General features: G+C 38.9%; 5 protein-coding genes across 6 annotated transcripts; 4 read left to right on the plus strand and 1 right to left on the minus strand.

Annotated features, from left to right (window-relative positions):
- Positions 1-291: 291 nt before the first annotated feature.
- LOC9325520 (C2 and GRAM domain-containing protein At1g03370) lies at positions 292-5,065 on the plus strand. The gene is made up of 8 exons (XM_021012296.1): positions 292-1,022; positions 1,108-2,328; positions 2,441-2,623; positions 2,790-3,073; positions 3,160-3,276; positions 3,394-3,656; positions 3,947-4,112; positions 4,207-5,065. The coding sequence occupies exons 1-8, from the start codon at positions 677-679 to the stop codon at positions 4,696-4,698; spliced, it is 3,072 nt and encodes a 1,023-aa protein (XP_020867955.1). The 5' UTR covers positions 292-676; the 3' UTR covers positions 4,699-5,065.
- Positions 5,066-5,419: 354 nt separating this feature from the next.
- On the plus strand, positions 5,420-10,767 carry LOC9325521 (autophagy-related protein 18g). Of its 2 annotated transcripts, XR_002329275.1 has the most exons (10): positions 5,420-5,954; positions 6,546-7,010; positions 7,210-7,647; positions 7,886-8,131; positions 8,217-9,044; positions 9,127-9,284; positions 9,494-9,621; positions 9,756-10,237; positions 10,334-10,403; positions 10,486-10,767. XR_002329275.1 is itself a non-coding variant. In XM_002889411.2 (9 exons), exons 1-8 carry the CDS (start codon positions 5,781-5,783, stop codon positions 10,193-10,195), a joined length of 2,877 nt encoding a protein of 958 aa, XP_002889457.1. In that variant the 5' UTR covers positions 5,420-5,780; the 3' UTR covers positions 10,196-10,237; positions 10,334-10,767. The 2 variants fall into 2 exon arrangements, 1 of the variants encoding a protein (XP_002889457.1); XM_002889411.2 differs by having other exon boundaries at positions 10,334-10,767.
- Positions 10,665-12,507, minus strand: LOC9325522 (omega-hydroxypalmitate O-feruloyl transferase). The gene has a single exon (XM_002892113.2). It carries the CDS (start codon positions 12,288-12,290, stop codon positions 10,902-10,904), a length of 1,389 nt encoding a protein of 462 aa, XP_002892159.1. The 5' UTR covers positions 12,291-12,507; the 3' UTR covers positions 10,665-10,901.
- Positions 12,508-12,588: 81 nt separating this feature from the next.
- On the plus strand, positions 12,589-14,315 carry LOC9328222 (histidine-containing phosphotransfer protein 5). The gene is made up of 7 exons (XM_002889412.2): positions 12,589-12,712; positions 12,898-13,013; positions 13,156-13,286; positions 13,404-13,475; positions 13,582-13,653; positions 13,808-13,880; positions 14,004-14,315. Exons 2-7 carry the CDS (start codon positions 12,945-12,947, stop codon positions 14,058-14,060), a joined length of 474 nt encoding a protein of 157 aa, XP_002889458.1. The 5' UTR covers positions 12,589-12,712; positions 12,898-12,944; the 3' UTR covers positions 14,061-14,315.
- A 2,761-nt stretch (positions 14,316-17,076) lies between these two features.
- On the plus strand, positions 17,077-19,000 carry LOC9325523 (LRR receptor-like serine/threonine-protein kinase ERL1). The gene has a single exon (XM_002889413.2). It carries the CDS (start codon positions 17,545-17,547, stop codon positions 18,733-18,735), a length of 1,191 nt encoding a protein of 396 aa, XP_002889459.1. The 5' UTR covers positions 17,077-17,544; the 3' UTR covers positions 18,736-19,000.
- Positions 19,001-19,295: the final 295 nt, after the last annotated feature.

Below are 19,295 nucleotides of genomic sequence, written 5' to 3' on the forward strand. Positions count from 1 at the left end.
TTTTTTTTGTCCGAGGAATATTCCACAATACCATCGAAATACAAACAAAACTTACTAAACAAATTTTTTGGAAAACAATTTACATTTACACCAACCCAAATTAATGTATCCATATAACAACACCATAAACTATACATTTTTTTTGGTTTTGTAAATAAATCGACGCCAAGAAAGAAGTGTTTGGCCACAATTACAGATCAATAATATGAAGGGCGCCAATGCAATGGTAAAAAAAATACAGATAGCTTCACTTATGAAAGTTTCGCGTATGAAAAGTCAAACAGGCATTAACGTTGACCAAACCAAAAAAAAAAAGAAAGAAGAAGACATTAACGAAGACTTCGTCGCCGAGGACTTTCTGGATTTATCATTGTTGTTGTTAATGTTTACTTCTTCCGATTTGAAGCAAATTAGGGTTTATTTCCAGCCAAAATCCCCTTTTTTCATGCTCAATGATCAATTTCCCCCCATTTGAAAGTTCTCTCTCTCTCTCTCTCTCTCTCTCTCTCATCTCCAATTTTGAATTTTCTCCCTATTTGTGTGGCTTTCTCCATTGCTGATTTTTCAAGGTTTTCTTCTCCATTCTTCGTATTTCTGGGATCGTTCTTCCCTCTACTCGCCATCGTCAATTTCCACTGTGTGCATCCCTTGGAGGGAGTAGCTCATCGTCGTCGAGATGAAGCTTCAGGTCCGAGTCGTGGAAGCGAGGAATCTACCGGCTATGGATCTCAATGGGTTTAGCGACCCTTACGTCAGATTGCAGCTGGGAAAACAGAGGTCACGGACCAAAGTAGTGAAGAAGAACTTGAACCCCAAATGGGCTGAAGATTTCAGTTTTGGCGTCGACGATTTGAATGACGAACTCGTCGTCTCTGTTCTTGATGAGGATAAATACTTCAACGATGACTTCGTTGGTCAGGTTAGAGTTTCTGTTTCCCTTGTTTTCGATGCAGAGAATCAATCTCTTGGCACTGTTTGGTATCCTCTTAACCCAAAGAAGAAAGGTTCCAAAAAGGATTGTGGTACGTCCTCCTTCCTTCATTTGTCTTTAACTACGTTGACGCTAGTTTCGAATTTTCATTTTTTATTTTGATCCATCTTGTACAGGTGAGATCCTTTTAAAGATATGTTTCAGTCAGAAGAACTCGGTTCTTGATTTGACTTCTACTGGGGATCAAGCCTCTGCTTCGAGGAGTCCTGACTTGAGACTGGAATCACCTATTGACCCCTCCACTTGTGCCTCTCCTTCTAGATCAGATGATGCTTCATCTATCCCCCAGACAACCTTTGCCGGTCGATTCACTCAGATTTTTCAGAAGAATGCTATTACCGCCACACCTACACCGTCCACTAGTAGGAGCATTGATGCATCTGAACCATCTGAGACCTCTAGACCAGTCTTTTCCCTTGAGCTGTCTGAAGATGAGTCATCTTCTGCTTCCTTTGAGGAATTATTGAAGGTAATGGAGTCGAAAGATCAGGGAAGTGAACCTCCTAGTAATCTACCTGGTGGTGTCGTTGTGGACCAGTTGTTTATGATTTCCCCATCAGATCTTAACATTCTGCTTTTCGCATCGGATTCAAGTTTATATGCGTCATTTACTGAATTGCAAGGGACCACGGAAGTTCAGATTGGACCATGGAAAGGTGAAAATGATGGCGAGAGTGTTAAGCGGGTTGTAAGTTACCTCAAGGCTCCAACCAAACTGATTAAGGCTGTCAAAGGCACAGAGGAGCAGACATACCTCAAAGCAGACGGAGAGGTTTACGCCGTTTTAGCAAGTGTTGCCACTCCAGATGTTCCATTCGGAAGTACCTTCAAGGTTGAAGTCCTTTACTGCATCTCTCCTGGCCCTGAGTTGCCATCTGGGGAGCAGTGTTCCCGTTTGGTAGTTTCATGGAGATTGAATTTTCTTCAGAGCACTATGATGAAAGGTATGATAGAGAATGGAGCCCGACAAGGTCTAAAAGACAACTTCGAACAGTATGCCAATTTGTTGGCTCAAAGTGTAAAGCCTGTAGATTCAAAGGATATTGGGGTGAACAAGGAGCAAGCCCTCTCTTCCTTGCAAGCTGAGCCTCAATCAGACTGGAAATTGGCTGTACAATATTTTGCCAATTTCACTGTCTTCTCCACGTTCTTGATTGGTATTTATGTATTTGTCCATATTGTGTTTGCCATACCTAGTGCAATCCAAGGGCTTGAGTTTAATGGCCTTGATTTACCGGATTCAATTGGAGAATTTGTTGTTAGTGGGGTTCTCGTTCTTCAGTGCGAAAGAGTATTGCAACTGATTTCCCGTTTCATGCAGGCAAGAAAACAGAAAGGTAACATCCATGAAGATACACCATCGACTATTTCATATTCTGTCTTGTGGCCTCTCATTGGAAGCCTGATGTGTGTATCCGACTGATCCTTAACTGTCAAATCCAATTATAGGCAGTGATCATGGCATCAAAGCGCATGGAGATGGTTGGTTGCTAACTGTTGCTCTAATTGAGGGAGTCGATCTAGCAGCTGTAGATCCAAGCGGGCATTGTGATCCGTATATTGTATTTACTTCCAATGGAAAGACGAGAACCAGCTCCATCAAGTTCCAGAAATCTAATCCTCAGTGGAATGGTAAATGGTTGCTCTATGGTTTATTTTAAGTCCAGTTATCTTAGTGGTAGCATGGGTCTTGTCCTCAATCTTAGTGGTAGAATGGGTCTTGCTTCAATTCTTGAATGTTTCAACTCTTTGATTTGTCGTCACAAGTTTTTTGAGGGTTGGAATCTTGTTTGTGCAGAAATATTTGAATTTGATGCGATGGCTGATCCTCCTTCTGTACTGAATGTTGAAGTTTTCGATTTCGACGGACCTTTTGACGAAGCTGTTTCATTGGGGAATGCCGAAATCAACTTTGTGAGATCTAATATATCTGATTTAGCGGATGTTTGGGTTCCACTTCAAGGGAAACTGGCTCAGGCTTGTCAATCCAAACTGCATTTGAGGATTTTCTTGGATCATACAGGAGGTGGAGATGTTGTCAGAGACTATTTAAATAAAATGGAGAAAGAGGTGGGGAAGAAGGTATGTGGCTACTACTTTGTTCTCTCAATCAACATATAAACTGGTAGTGTTGTTATGCGTTCTTATCTGCTGAATCGAAATTTCAGATTAATGTGCGGTCTCCTCAAACAAATTCAGCTTTTCAGAAGCTCTTTGGTCTCCCACAAGAAGAATTTCTAATCAATGACTTCACATGTCACTTAAAGCGGAAAATGCCTTTGCAGGTGAGGAGCTCTTGATGTACATCACATTTTTTTTAGTATTCAACCGCATTCATCATCAGCTTTTTTCCTTAGCAATGAAGAGATTATAACACATGTAATTAAGTTTTGCTTCTGCAGGGTCGTCTTTTCCTGTCTGCAAGAATTGTTGGCTTTTATGCAAGCCTTTTTGGTAACAAAACAAAATTCTTTTTCCTGTGGGAAGATATAGAGGATATTCAAGTGCTTCCTCCCACTCTTGCCTCAATGGGGAGTCCCATTATTGTCATGACTCTCAGACCAAATAGAGGAATGGACGCGAGGATAGGCGCAAAGACACATGATGAGGAAGGCAGGCTTAAGTTCCATTTCCACTCATTTGTATCTTTCAATGTGGCACAAAAGTAAGTGATAAGTCTTTCCTATTATTTGTTATATGCGTGCTTGCTTTTATGAACGTCCTACTAGATTTTCTGTGCCCCAATCAATATGCTTAGTTTAATTTGGATATGCCCATTTTCTCATCTGAATATGAAAATCGGTACTATTCCTCTGTAGTATCAACTGCTTTTGTTAGATATGTTTAGACGTGGATGCCTATTGACTAACTATCAAGAGTTACACCCTTAGTAGAAATGAACACTTATTATAATAAGATTTATATAGACTTTTGTACTTGTTTTTGCGTTTATAGGACAATAATGGCTCTGTGGAAAGCAAAATCCTTGACTCCAGAGCAGAAAGTGCAAGCTGTTGAAGAGGAATCAGAGCAGAAACTCCAAAGTGAAGAGAGTGGTCTGTTCTTGGGTGTTGATGACGTGCGATTCTCTGAGGTCTTCTCTTTGACTCTCCCTGTCCCGGTGAGTTCTTCTCTTTCATTGGTAAAGCAACTGTGGTGTGGAAATGTATATGAGTTTTGAAATTGTCTTACGCATCATTATGATAACTCTCTAGGTAAGTTTCTTTATGGAGTTGTTTGGTGGGGGTGAAATGGATCGAAAGGCTATGGAGAGAGCGGGTTGCCAGAGCTATTCATGCAGCCCATGGGAGTCAGAGAAGGCTGATGTGTATGAGAGGCAGACGTACTACAGAGATAAGAGGATATCACGTTATAGAGGAGAAGTAACCAGTACACAGCAAAAGTCCCTAGTGCCAGAGAAGAATGGGTGGCTTGTCGAAGAGGTCATGACACTCCATGGAGTACCACTGGGTGACTATTTTAATCTCCATCTAAGATACCAAATGGAAGAATCGGCATCAAAACCAAAGACAACATATGTGCGAGTATACTTTGGGATTGAATGGCTAAAGAGCACTAGACATCAGAAAAGGGTGACGAAAAACATCCTAGTAAATCTGCAGGATCGTCTGAAGATGACATTTGGATTCTTGGAAAAGGAATATAGCAGCAGACAACAACAACAACAACAACAACAAGTCACATAATATACATACATACTGATAGGCTATTAGCCTTTGGTCGAAAAACGGAGGTTTGCTCTTGTATGCACACAAGTAGTCATGTGAAGCGAGAGAGTGTAAATGGAGGTGAAGCACTAAGATCTTGCTAGTGCAACTTTGTTGATTCTTTATTTTATCTGCATTCACTGCTTCTTTGTTTGATTTTTCTGTAGTGAAAGAAGCAGAGTTTTGTGATTATGTTGATATGCCTAAAACTCCTCGAAACTGATGATCATCTCTAGCATTCTTATAAAATTGCTAGTTGATACATTGGTTAAAAGAAACTTGTTGTTTTAGATAATTCTAATGTTTTTTCATGTTATCATTAAACAACACACAATAAATTGACATATGAGGTTTGTATTGTATGGTCGTATCGAAATTTGATTTATGTGGAGAGCAATAAATTTGAGTATAGGTAAACCAGATTTGACCATTACGCTGCAGATTAGCGCTATGTAACTTTTTTATATTTGGTAACGAGATAGGTTCTACAAATTAATTTTCCGGGTTAAGTGGAGATTATTAAATTTTTTATTTAATCCGGTCGAAAATTATCTTCAATTTTTTTTTTTTAAGAGGAAAAAAAGTAAACAAGTTGGAAAGTCGGGCCGTATAAAACTGAATAAAATAAAGTAAGAAGAAACCGACGATTATCCATATAGTATTATTTAAATTAAATGATAAGTCTGTAAAAAAAAAAAAAATGGCGGAAAAAATTGGCTTAAGGTGAAAATCGCTTTCTCTGAAAATCAAAGACGAACGGGTAAGAGAGAAGTAGTAGTCGAGAAGACAACAAAAAAATTGTGAGAGAGAGCTTTTGATTGAAGTCAAACACTACTCGGAGTTTTTTATCGGTAGAGAGAGAGAGATCCACGGATTTTATCATCGGATGTTATATCTGTTCGTCGGTGGTTATCGGAGGATATGCTCCGTGGTTGATTCGGGGGGTGATGATGGTGGCGGTTGATGATCGAGATAAATAAGGAGCGATGTTCGGTTATTTTCTTATTTGTTTCGTTGTGAGTTTGTTGCTCGTCTCTTAGGTGTTTGTTCGGTAGTAGAAGATGATGAAGAAGGGGAAAGGGAAGAACAGTGGCTTGTTACCGAATTCCTTTAAGATTATATCTTCTTGCCTCAAAACTGTATCGGCTAACGCCACCAACGTTGCGTCGTCTGTTCGTTCCGCTGGAGCCTCCGTCGCTGCTTCAATTTCCGCTGCTGAAGATGACAAAGATCAGGTCCCTTGTTTTTTTCTTGTTTTGCAGTTACTGTTTGGATACTTGCTTTTGTGTTGGATTTTGCTATTTTGTTAGATCATTTAAAAGCTAAGACGTATTTGGGATTCTTTCCTGTTTTGAAACATTTAGTGGAATGATGGTTGGTGGGTTTATTTCATTATCTCATAGTGTCTAGCTTTAGCTGCTGTGTCCAGATGATTGCATAGGTTTAGTAGAAAATTTGCAAGTGCTTCTTTCTGATGTGAAATTATGTGTTGAGTTTGTTGGTTGTGGTTGGTTAATTTATGTATTAGGTGTCTAGTTCCTTTTTCCCTGTTGACCCTCTTTGAAATGGGTTTTGCTATATTTTCAATTCTAGGTTAGAAAAGTATGGCCTGCGTCTCTTCTAATCTCTTTTATTCTTTCTGTGCGTCTCTCATTTAGCTTGTGTGATGAGTATGATTTTTCTTTGCCATAAAATTTTCGTTTTGGTTCTTAAAATGTATAACCCAGGTTTCTTTGTTCTGCATCCTTCTTTTGGTAGTCACTTTCTTCCCTTGTTTCCTGCTGATGGAGAGTCAACAACTCCTTTTCCCCCTCTTTCATGAGCAGGTGACATGGGCTGGCTTTGGCATTCTTGAACTGAGTCAACATGTCACCAGACATGTTCTCTTACTCGGTTATCAGAATGGCTTTCAAGTCTTTGATGTTGAGGATGCCTCTAATTTTAATGAACTCGTCTCTAAACGAGGTGGTCCAGTTTCATTCTTACAGATGCAGCCATTACCTGCAAGGTCTGGTGATCATGAGGGTTTTGGGAACTCACATCCTCTTTTGCTGGTTGTTGCTGGGGATGACACAAGCGGCACTGGTTTGGGTCACAGTTTTTCCCAGAATGGTTCATTAGCAAGAGATGGTAAATCAGACTCTAAAGCCGGGGATGCCATCAATTATCCTACCACTGTTCGCTTTTACTCCCTTAGGTCCCACAGTTATGTATATGTCCTGAGATTTCGGTCATCTGTTTGCATGATTAGATGCAGCTCCCGAGTAGTCGCTGTTGGCCTTGCAAATCAAGTGAGTATTAGTGCGGTTCAAGAAATTCAGATTCTTTATTATAAAATTCTTCCATACCAATAGTACTTGGTCTTAGATGATTGGCAAGGGAAGTGTTTGGTAGTTGTCTTGAGACCAAATGAACCTTGCTTGTATTGAATGTATTCTTTATCTTTTGTTCTTATGCCCTACACTGATGGTTTCCAATTGTTTTGTGCAGATATATTGCTGTGACGCACTTACTCTGGAAAATAAGTTCAGTGTTCTAACCTATCCTGTTCCCCAGCCAGTTAGACAAGGGACAATCAGGGTTAATGTTGGCTATGGTCCGATGGCTGTAGGTCCAAGGTGGCTTGCATATGCGTCCAAAAGTTCCATGACCATGAAAACAGGGCGCCTAAGCCCACAGACTTTTACGTCTTCACCCAGTCTCAGCCCAAGTTCATCATCAGGTGGAAGTAGTATTATGGCCCGTTATGCCATGGAGTCCAGCAAGCAGTTAGCCAATGGATTAATCAACCTGGGGGACATGGGATACAAAACATTGTCAAAATACTGTCAAGATATGCTCCCTGATGGATCTACTTCTCCAGCATCACCAAATTCAATCTGGAAAGTTGGTGGGGTTACTGGATCAGATGCAGAGAATGCTGGAATGGTTAGTTTTATTCTGGATCCGAACATTGCGAGCAATTCTTGAGTCATGCTTTTCTCTTACACTAGAGTTGTCTAACAGTCATTACTAAGGCATCGCTGATATATTTCAAAGCACAAAGTTTTTACTTTACCTGGGTTCCTGAACCAATGATCTTAATCAATAGTCACTTACTTTGATCTCTTGCTAATTTTTTTTGTTATTGCCAGATTGTGATATTATTTGAATGTTCGTCCAACAGGTTGCTGTTAAAGATCTTGTTTCTGGAGCTTTAGTATCACAGTTCAAGGCTCATACGAGTCCTATCTCAGCACTTTGCTTTGATCCTAGTGGAACTCTATTGGTTACTGCTTCAGTGTGTGGGAACAATATCAATGTCTTTCAGATCATGCCATCTCGTTCACATAATGCACCTGGTGACCTAAGTTATGAGTGGGAATCTTCTCATATGCATCTTTTCAAACTGCATAGAGGAATCACTTCAGCTGTAAGTACACTTTTGGGTTGACCTATGTCCTTTTCTTTTCAATGTTCTCTTTTCTTGATTCGATTTTTTCTGCTCTTTTTAACAGATTGTCCAGGACATTTGCTTTAGTCAGCAGAGTCAGTGGGTGGCTATTATTTCATCCAAGGGTACTTGCCATATTTTTGTTTTAAACTCGTCTGGTAGCGACGCTGCGATTCAACCTTGTGAGGGTGAGGAGCCTACCCGACTTCCAGCTTCATCCTTGTCATGGTGGTTTACTCAATCGTTGTCAAATAATCAGCAGTCTTTATTGCCACCACCAGCTGTTGCCCTTTCTGTTGTAAGCAGAATAAAGTATAGCAGTTTTGGGTGGCTTAACACAGTAAGCAATGCTGCTACTGCTGCAACTGGAAAAGTTTTTGTACCATCGGGTGCCGTGGCTGCTGTTTTTCATAAATCCGTCACTCATGACCATCAGCTGAACTCCCGGACTAACGCGTTGGAGCATGTCTTAGTCTATACTCCATCAGGCCATGTGGTGCAGCATGAACTTCTGCCATCAGTTTGCACAGAATCACCTGAAAATGGTTCGACAGTGCAAAGAACATCTCATGTTCAAGTTCAGGAGGATGACTTGAGGGTCAAAGTTGAGCCTATTCAGTGGTGGGATGTATGTAGAAGGTCTGACTGGCTGGAGACTGAGGAACGACTTCCCAGAAGTATCACTGAAAAGCAATATGATTTAGAGACTGTGTCAAATAACTTGACAAGCCATGAGGTTGCATGTCTTTCCCTTGACATCAACAGCCATTTTGGTGAAGATAAGTATTTGATAAGTTGTTCTGAGAAGCCCCCTGAAAGATCACATTGCTATCTTTCTAACTTTGAGGTAAAGGTAACCTCGGGGATGCTACCAGTGTGGCAAAATTCAAAGGTATTTTTTTGTCAAAAACTCTTCCTTTCTTTGATATAGCTGTACTTGTCTCTTGATTCTTACTTTCTTGATGTGTTGCTAGATTTCTTTTCATGTTATGGATTCTCCAAGAGATAGTAGTTCCACTGGTGGAGAGTTTGAGATAGAAAAGGTTCCGGCTCATGAACTTGAGATAAAACAGAAAAAGCTGCTGCCAGTTTTTGACCATTTCCACAGCACCAAAGCAACATTGGAAGACAGGTATTCCCAAATGTTGGACAAAAAATTTCTGCATATCTTGCTGTCTTCTTGTATTGTGCATTGCTTGATGAAAGTTTCTAGTTGGACAAGAATTCGAACTTGTGATTATTTACAGCCTGTCCTTTTTTCCAAATATTCTCTTTTATATTCCCAAACGTTTGATTTGATCTGTATAGCTTATGCTTTGAATCATGGAACGTTTGACATAGGTTTTCCATGAAATGTTATCACACCTCCGCATCGGGATCTCATCAAGTTAATGGAAAAATATGCCAAGATATTATCAACTGTCACTCTAAGCCAGGATCGGTTGAGTCCGCCGAAAGTTCTGAAGAGGGTAAATTATTATTTCTTTCCCTAGTAATTAATGAACGTTCTAGAGATAAAATATTCTCGAATGAAGAGATCGAAATCTAGGGTTGTTTTATTTCAAGCCACAGTGGATGTAACCATTTGGTTTAATGGAAATAGGTTTAACGAAACAGATGGAGAATCTCCGTGATTCGGATCATCTGAACAACTCTTTCAAGTCTTCTTTAGCCCTTTACCCAACAGTAAATGGGATCTACAAGGAAATCGAGAAGAAGAACACAAATGGGTGGATTGAGAATCCCGTAACAGCCAACCTCTCTACACTCAAAGAAACCAGGATCACAAATGGCTTTACCACACCACCGATTCACACCGATAGTACTGTCAACGAACAGATGCTCTCTACAGGAAAACCTCCTATGGGCTTTGGTTTTGCTTTGCATGAGGAGCACTGTAAAGCAGTAGCAGATCCAAAAGAAGAACACTTGAAAAAGAAGTTAGATGAAGTTACTAATGGTCATCATCTAAACGTCAACAACATAGAGAAACTACAAGGAGATGAAATGGTATATGGTATGGTCTCCTTTGTAGGAGATTAAATCTCTCTCGGAACCACAATCACGTCCTCGAGTCTCTCTGCGGTGAATCCTCTAGACATCTTTATGATGATTTGTTGTCTAAGTGAGTAATGAGAAGCTGATCTCTTTGCTCTCTTCCTAATTTTTGTATTTGAACAGGTAAATAGTTCAAAAGTCCTGAAGGCTTCTGGAGTTTGTATATTATATAAAGATTTCCTCCGAGTTGGTGGTAATAACTTCCTGTCCCTTTTCTTCTTTTATATAAGATATGGCTGCCCGAATATGCCAAAAAATTATGTACATTTTTATAGATGGGAGTTTGGTATATATGGGTGTCGTTGGGGCGTGGTTGAAACCTTGAAAGGAAAAGAAAATGAATATTTTCGAATTTGGGGTTTCTATGTTGTTTTAAACCCTACTAGTGAGCCCTAATCTTTGTACAGTTTGATCCATGTGGAGATCAACACTTTGGTCTAAAACTACACCAATGTTTTTTTTTTTTGGTATCTCCTGTTGTTTTAAGTGATTATGATGAATTGGAATTCGTTTTGTTATGTGACTTATGTTTGATCGGGGATATGTTTTTGAGTACTCATAAGTATTGGAATGATATCAACTCTTTACTCTTATGTGGAATAATCATGACAGTGATATTTTTGAAGTCAATACGAAATCATGTGATTATGTGATTGACATCTTAATATGACTATTGTGTTGCACCATTGACTTATTTATGATCAGTTAAAGACAGAAGCCGAGTAAAATTATGAACAGCAGAAGGAGGCAAGCAAAGGCAAACCACCATGCTTTGGTCATTGCCAGACTCAACTCCTCCTTGAGGCAACAACACGCAAACCTGTGGCGTAGGCCTCAAGTCAATTGGCCCTGCATAAACCGGTTTACCCCATCCAAAATCTGCAGTCTCATACATTTCAAACCGGGTCCATTGTGTTATCGTTAGCTTCCCACCAAACTCTAACCTCTTTGGCCTCTTTACCTCAACGTAATCCACCATAGACCGCAAGTAATCCTCTGAAACCCTAAGTCTCGCCTCCTGGACCAAACGAGTTGTCTTAGAAATAGAATCGTTAATAAGACCGTTGACACTGCTCATTGCACAGGCCAAACACACCACATTCCCGTAAAACCCTTTTCTTAACTTTACGGTTTCGAGTCTTGTTCTTACGTTGACTGAAAACGTGAGCCTGAGATTGTAATCCAGTGGCTTCACGTCAAGGGCTTTGACCCATGATCTCCATATATGTGCAGCCATTGCATCAAACGTGCTGCAAACTAAGGTTGAGTCTTGTCCTTGAGCAATGCCTTTGACCCGACACTGAAACTCTTTGCTTATCCTGTAACATTTCTGCAATGGCTTCGTATCCCACAAGGAGTTCGTCAAATTCGATCTTTCTTCAATTGGAAGATATTCATGATGTGGGTATTTCACCATTGGAGGGTTTCTTGGTTTGAGAGTCTCTCTATCCCAAACCGGCTCAGGATCTGTAATCAATTTTCCGGTTTTTGCTGTAGCTGCCCATGAGCCAAGAAACTGCATGGCTCCAAAACCATCGCAGATGCAATGGCAGAGTCTAATGCCAAGGCTAAACCCACCACAGGTGAAAAACGTTACTTGAGCTATAAGTAACGGCATTTCAAGGATTTTGTAAGCTTCTTCTCCTGGGTTTCGAAAGATTAGTGGTAACCAGGCTGGATTTGGCACTGTAAGATCTCCAAGATCAGATAAAGCCATTGAAGAATTCGCAGACACCATTAACGCACCTTGCTCTTCTCCAAAGAAAACTTCCAGTTTCCCATTTTCCACTTCTCTTAACCTACCAGAGAGTGGATAATACGGAACTAAAACCTCACCAAGAGCATCTTGAAGTCGTTTCAGTACCAAAGATTCTTGAGTATTGGTTGACGGATAGAAATAAACGGAGGGAGTGAAAACTCGTGCTCCGATTATATCATCTAGGTTTGATAGATAGAGACTATGGTGAGGAGATTGATGATTTGCAGGTGTTGGACTGGATGGATGTACAAGAAATTTCTGGTTGATCGTGACTGGGATATGGAGGTGGGAGAAATGAAGTTCTTGGATACAAGAATCCATTTCTGATAAATGAAATGCAATGGTTGTGATTTTACACCAATACACACATGAGGAAAAGGGGAGAATTTGTAGAGAGATATCAATTAGTTAAACCGGTTTGGTCTAGGTGAGGTATAGGTTATAGGTGTTGTTCTTGCATATAGATTGGTTATTTATTTGATGTATCATCCAGCAAGCATGGTTAAATGGAGAAGGTCTAGAATGTAACAGTTGGTTATTTATTTGATGTGTCATCCAGCAAGCATGGTATAATGGGAACCATACAGGAACCATAATAAAAAAATAATATGGTTATTTACTTGATTAACCCCTACAATAAATATGGTCAAAATCAGTCAACGGAAAGTAGTAGCTTTGACGCTCCGATCAGATTCATCATCTCTCTCTCTGTCGCTGCAAGCATTCATCTTCGACGAATTGGGGTATGTCGTCAGCGAATTCACCTCCGATTTTGATTCTCGAATCTCTTAGTTTGATCCCAAGTTGGAAGTTTGTTCTTTTGACTTTATGCCTAGTTTGAAATCTTGATCTCCGGAGGAAACACTATAAATACAATTCATCGTTGTTTCTGGCTTATCTAGTGATGGTATTTGTATGTTTTGAACAGCTCTTACCCATCTTTCTTTGCCTTTCTGGTTCGTGGTCAACTTAGCCATGAACACCACCGTCGTTGCTCAGTTGCAGAGACAATTTCAAGACTACATCGTTTCTCTTTATCAACAGGTTCGTTGCTATTGATTTTCTTAGTTGGGGTGGAATGGGATCATTTTGGGTTTATATTAAGCTTAAGGTGTATGTAGTGTGTTGCATTTGAAGTTGTGGGTTTTTAAGATGATGTATAGTCATTTTTGTTGTTTATTTGAAGGGATTTCTGGATAATCAGTTCTCGGAGTTGAGAAAGTTGCAAGATGAAGGCACTCCTGATTTTGTAGCTGAAGTTGTCTCTCTCTTCTTTGACGACTGTTCCAAGCTTATTAATACCATGTCTGCATCCCTGTAAGTTTCTCTTTGGCTTCTCTTATTATATACACATCTCTAGTCCTCCTTCATTCATTTTTGAGGTGTAGTTAGTTTCATTCATGACAGCATTTTATGAGTTTATTATCACATTAGGGAGCGGCCAGATAATGTGGATTTCAAACAGGTCGATTCAGGTGTGCATCAACTCAAGGGTAGTAGCTCAAGGTATGTCAAGAGTGTTTTTCGAGGATACCTGCTTCATATAACTTATCTAGTTTTAAGAGACCAAACTACATTAGATTTAACGGCTCAGTCTCTGCTTTGTATACAGTGTTGGTGCACAGAGGGTGAAAAATGTGTGTATATCTTTCAAGGAATGTTGCCATGTTCAGAACCGTGAAGGGTGAGTGTTGTTTAAAACAATTAGTCTCTTTTTTCTCCAGTGTATATTTTTTACCTTGTTGATGCAAAAAGTTCTTGGATCTCTAAAATTTATTATGAGAAACTATAATTTCTTCTAATTGACACACAAATTGTGATCATGTTATTTGGTACAGGTGTTTAAGGTGTTTGCAGCAGGTGGATTATGAATATAAGATGTTAAAGACCAAACTTCAGGATCTGTTTAATGTGAGTTTTAAACTTTGCGGAAACCTACTTAATTCTGCTCGTGAATTCTTTTATACTGCAATGTTTTACTCAACCATTTGCTACTTCTCATATTCCTGTTTCTGTTATGTAATGTTGTTGCAGTTAGAGCAACAGATCCTCCAAGCTGGTGGTACAATTCCTCAAGTGGATATAAATTAGACCGATGCGTTTCTCGAATTATGCAAATGTTCAAGGCTGATGACATGATGAAGCCGACACTCCTCTGAGGTTTTTTTTTGTTGTTGTTGTTCTATTTTGATTAATGAGGTTCAGCAACACTGTCCCTGGCCAGATACCCTGACTTGTTTAGACTCTTAATTGAGTTCTAAGAGTAAAAATTGAGTTTATAACTAGACATGTCTATATGTATTCCTGTCACAATGCTACCACCAATTGGAGCCTTTGTTCTGACCATCATGACTTAGAATTCTCTGCATTATAATTCTGAATCTGATCTACTCTATTGAGTTCATGATTTTGGTTTAAGCCGTAAAGTAAAATGGTACTAGTTAGCACTTTAGGCAATTTCATTATGTGTGGATTAATCAACAATGATTTGTTTGAATTATGAATAACGATTCCATGGTCTCTTTTATTAACCATTATTGTTATAAGGCTTATAGGACATGATTGTGACAATAGATTGAGAATGGATTGGGCATGTCTGGTTAGTTATGTATTTAATACAATGTCCGAATTACCTCAAATTAGGAACGAAATTAAAAAGAAAATGCCGAAGAAAATCATAGATTGTTTATAAGTGGAATCAAAAATTGTGAAGCCATGTGTCGATGGTAATCACTTGATGAAGCATTTTTTCTTTTCAAAAAGAGAAGAGTATGTGAAGTGAAAGAGACTAATGAAACATAAATTGAAGGCATGGAGGCGTGTAACAATAACAAATCTTTTTCTCTAGCCATCATTTTATCTTATCCCTCTTCATCATTTTAGTTATTATTATTTCTTTTCAACCAATGTTTTCTTTATTAATTTTTTTAGTATCCATGTATAACATGGTTGGTTTTAGGGTTCTTCATTAGACTGATTCAAAAGTCAAAGAAAATCTTATATCGGTTACTAGTGATCTTACCTTCTATGGAGAGAGGATTCGACGACACACCAAACAAACACAGAGTCCCAAAACGAGTGTGTTAATTGTCTCGTAGTGGGACCATCTTAGGGTTTAGACCTTTTTAATTTTGTTCATTGTGATTGGAACTTATTGCTTTGGCTTTCTTGCAAAGCCATGTTTTCTTTTCATAAATCTAATTTGGTCCACTACCTAGTCTCTCTTAGAATGAATACTAAATCATTTTTATGTATGGTTGGTATATGTGAATGAGTAGAGCGAAATCATTATTTGAAACGTATTTTTATGTACGCTATGATTTAATTATTTTCAGAAAATGGTAGTTACACATTATGAAACTAATGTACATGTATATAACATCAAAAGTAGAGATGAATCTGCTAATAAACAGAAGGCAAAAGCTTGTACAGTAGAGGAATTAATCGAGCTATTTTGTTGCTTGCGTATGTAGTGAAACAAGTGTTAAAATTGGGTAAGCGTTATAAATGTTGACCTGACCATCTTCTGCATGTGTTGTTGCTAAGACTTGTGGTCCAAGCTCCTATTCCTTTCTTTTTTTTTTGCTTCTATTCATACAGGTTTTACATACAAACAACAAGTTTTGTGAAAACCCAAATGAGTAAAAAAAAACTAGAGAAATAAAATTACCATATTTACTTTTATTTTCTTTTGCCTTTTTTAAAGTCATCAATCTCTTATGCGTTGTCCAACTTTTTTTACCAATCATCTTCCTTTACGCCCACGGAATAGAAGGACCATTTGCCAGCTACCTTTGTAAAAATTATACAGTTGGTGCAACCTTACAAATCTTTTTTTTCTCTTTCACCTATTTAACTGTCATAGCTTTTATGTCTTTCTCATATTCATTTTTATTTATTCGTAACATATCAAAAATTTCTTCATATATAAACATAGATTAAATAAGTTTGTTTTTTGGTCAATGAAGTAAGTCATAACTAATATAATAGCTAAATCTCAACGAGTGAAAACAATTGTCAAAACATTTGTTGATTTATGCAAAGAGTCGGATTAGGAAACATTTTTTTTTCGATAGATGTGTTTAGCTATAACTTCATCAAACAAGCCCTATGGCAAACCAAACATTTAGTAGATGTGAAATACACTTTTGGTCGCAAGATTTGTTGGAAGTAGATAGATAGTAAAGCTTAGTTAGATAGACTAGGACACACCTCAAAATTGAGGATTCGTTTTGTTTTTTTGACTAAACTTTCATCAGTTACATTGACCATTGATTAACCATATATTAGTATAATATTACTAATTTTGTTGTAAGTTAAACTTCCCACGATATGCGTTACAATTTGTGTTAAATATCAGGAAGATCAAAATTGTAACGCTGATTTTGTCTTTTAAAAGTACGTTTTGTTATTAATAAATTCGAGCAAAATATATTTGAAAAGTTAATATAGTACAATAAAGTAATTATCGAACCAGAAAGCTGACGTGTCACGGAAGTCTCGCTCGTCCAAGCTGTCACTCAAAACAGTAAGACTGAAACGCACACAAAACTCACGTGACGAGAAGACACCAACACACTTTAGCAATTAGGCACCTCTATCATCTCTCTCACCGAACCTAATCTGGTTCTTTCCGAACCTAAGGCTCGGACAGCCGTTTTACCAAATTACCTGTTCCCCATAAAACCACAGCTAAAAAAACAAGCACCTTTTTCCATGTTTTCACTGACACAACCCAAATTTCTTAATTTAGCATCCTATGGGCAACCGCAGTGGTGTATCTTTGCGTAGAATGTATCTATTTTAAAATACAGAAATAATGCAAAAGTTGTCTCTCTTCCCACCCGGGTGTAAGTTTACACTCGGGTGTAAGACACTCTATCTCTTTATTTCTTTTTCTCTCTTTTCTCTCTCACTTTAAATTATAATAATAAAAAAAATCTTACACCCCTCCTTCACACTTACACCACTGCGGATAGTTTAATTAGTTTTTTTGTCCGACTTTCATTAAATTTTCATATCATCGTCTACTACAAGCCACCAAAGAAAGTAAAAAACGCAGAACAAAGAGGAAAGAGAATACATATATATGTTAAACTGTATATTCTTCTTATTGATTATGATGTGAGTACAACTCTATTTATACATAGAGAAAGATACAGTTTAGATTACAAACTTGATTGATAAGTAACTTAACATATATACTTATCTTCGTATATTCTCTATATGAAAAAAAAAAAAAAAAAGGAAGAAGAAAGAAGAAACAGACGAAGAATATTAATTTCTTGGTTTTTGGCTTCCTTCTCAAGCCATTTTGTTTACTCTTTCTCTTCTCTCGATAAACCTTTCTTTTTTAATCGTTTGATAATCCGCCATTAAAGCTCTCACGGAAGCTCCCACGAGAACACCTTACTTCCACCACATAAACCAGAGACTTTCCCTCTCACGAGAAATCAGAAACCATTACCCATTTGCTCTGTGCTTTACAGGTTGTCTCTGTTCTTCTCTTTTGTATATATATAGTCTCTGTTTCTTGAACCTGTAACAGCTAAGTCTGAAGAAGAAGAAGAAGAAGATGATGAGCTTTACCACGTTGATATGGTGTTTGATGATCCTGCTTCGATTCGGGCTCTTCACGAAGGCGATTCTGGACCCAGTTGATTTCTTGGCTCTGCAAGCAATTCGTAAATCGCTCGATGATTTGCCAGGTTCCAAGTTCTTCGAGTCTTGGGATTTCACTTCTGATCCTTGTGGCTTCGCCGGCGTCTACTGCGACGGAGAAAAAGTTATTTCTCTCAATCTCGGCGACCCCAGAGCCGGGTCACCCGGTTTATCGGGTCGCATCGACCCAGCAATAGGCAAACTCTCTGCACTCACTGAGCTCTCCATTGTCCCCGGCAGAATCATGGGTGCTTTGCCGGCAACAATCTCTCAGCTAAAAGACCTTAGATTTCTCGCAATCAGCCGGAATTTCATCTCCGGCGAGATTCCGGCGAGTCTCGGCGAGGTTCGTGGACTTAGAACACTCGATTTGAGCTACAATCAGTTAACCGGAACTATCTCTCCGTCAATCGGATCCTTACCGGAGCTCTCCAATTTGATTCTCTGCCACAATCACTTAACCGGATCAATACCACCGTTTCTCTCACAAACCCTAACCCGAATCGATCTCAAACGCAACAGCCTCACCGGCTCAATCTCTCCGGCGTCTCTCCCTCCGTCGCTACAATACCTCTCACTCGCTTGGAACCAGTTAACCGGACCGGTAGACCATGTCTTACTCCGGTTAAACCAGCTTAACTACCTCGATCTCAGCTTAAACCGGTTCACCGGTACAATCCCCGGTCGAATCTTCGCCTTCCCGATCACAAACCTTCAATTACAACGCAATTTCTTCTACGGATTGATTCAGCCGGCGAATCAAGTGACGATCCCAACCGTCGATCTCAGCTACAATCGATTCTCCGGTGGGATATCTCCGCTTCTCTCAAGCGTAGAGAATCTCTACTTAAACAGCAATCGCTTCACCGGTGAAGTTCCGGCTAGTTTCGTGGAGAGGTTGTTATCGGCGAGTATACAGACGCTGTATCTGCAGCATAACTTCTTGACGGGAATACAGATAAGCCCGGCGGCGGAAATTCCGGTGAGCAGCTCGCTGTGTCTGCAGTATAACTGTATGGTGCCGCCGTTACAGACGCCGTGTCCGCTTAAGGCCGGCCCACAAAAGACTAGGCCCACTACACAATGCAACGAGTGGCGAGGGTAGTTTGGTAAATGCCGTTTTCTTATATACTTATGTTTTTCTTTTTTTTTGGTTATAGTTTTTGAGGAACACAGAGTGTTTCAACGTGTTAAAAAAACTTTTAAAGGAAAAAAACGATTCGTTTATTCGTTTGGTGAGAATGAAGATTAGAGTTTGGTGTGTAGAAGTGTCTTTGGAATAAGGATTATATTTATGTGAGGATGAAGATTGTCTCACTATCCATCTGTTTCTGCGTATTTAAAATTTGGAAAATGATGGTTTTGTTTTATTGAAGAGTGTTCAAAAAAGGTTTCATGAATATTGATTAACGAAAAAAAGTTCGGAAAAACAATAACTCAAAATTCGTTTTAATGGAAAAACAAAAGGATTAAAGGAGTGGGAAAGGACAAAAGAGTAATCAGTTTCAGTTCCAATGAAATAAAATTTGTCATAAGAAAATAAATGAGTGATCAATTTGAGAAATACAAACATTTATGAACACAATCATAATGATAATGGAATGGGAATATTATATGTCTATGCTTTTAAGTTTCAACCTCAACCATTTATTGCAAAAGATATTT

The sequence above is a fragment of the Arabidopsis lyrata genome (genome assembly GCF_000004255.2).
Source record: "Arabidopsis lyrata subsp. lyrata unplaced genomic scaffold ARALYscaffold_1, whole genome shotgun sequence".
NCBI lineage: Eukaryota > Viridiplantae > Streptophyta > Magnoliopsida > Brassicales > Brassicaceae > Arabidopsis > Arabidopsis lyrata.

Excerpts from the sequence above, each read along its gene's own strand:
- LOC9325520 (XM_021012296.1), top strand. The coding sequence starts at position 677 with ATGAAGCTTCAGGTCCGAGTCGTGGAAGCGAGGAATCTACCGGCTATG. Across the intron at positions 3,277-3,393 it reads AGCGGAAAATGCCTTTGCAG|GGTCGTCTTTTCCTGTCTGC; the intron begins GTGAGGAGCTCT and ends TTGCTTCTGCAG. Across the intron at positions 4,113-4,206 it reads CTTTGACTCTCCCTGTCCCG|GTAAGTTTCTTTATGGAGTT; the intron begins GTGAGTTCTTCT and ends ATAACTCTCTAG.
- LOC9325521 (XM_002889411.2), top strand. The coding sequence starts at position 5,781 with ATGATGAAGAAGGGGAAAGGGAAGAACAGTGGCTTGTTACCGAATTCC. Across the intron at positions 5,955-6,545 it reads CTGAAGATGACAAAGATCAG|GTGACATGGGCTGGCTTTGG; the intron begins GTCCCTTGTTTT and ends TTTCATGAGCAG. Across the intron at positions 7,011-7,209 it reads CTGTTGGCCTTGCAAATCAA|ATATATTGCTGTGACGCACT; the intron begins GTGAGTATTAGT and ends TGTTTTGTGCAG.
- LOC9325522 (XM_002892113.2), bottom strand. The coding sequence starts at position 12,290 with ATGGATTCTTGTATCCAAGAACTTCATTTCTCCCACCTCCATATCCCA.
- LOC9328222 (XM_002889412.2), top strand. The coding sequence starts at position 12,945 with ATGAACACCACCGTCGTTGCTCAGTTGCAGAGACAATTTCAAGACTAC. Across the intron at positions 13,476-13,581 it reads CTCAAGGGTAGTAGCTCAAG|TGTTGGTGCACAGAGGGTGA; the intron begins GTATGTCAAGAG and ends CTTTGTATACAG. Across the intron at positions 13,881-14,003 it reads AACTTCAGGATCTGTTTAAT|TTAGAGCAACAGATCCTCCA; the intron begins GTGAGTTTTAAA and ends ATGTTGTTGCAG.
- LOC9325523 (XM_002889413.2), top strand. The coding sequence starts at position 17,545 with ATGATGAGCTTTACCACGTTGATATGGTGTTTGATGATCCTGCTTCGA.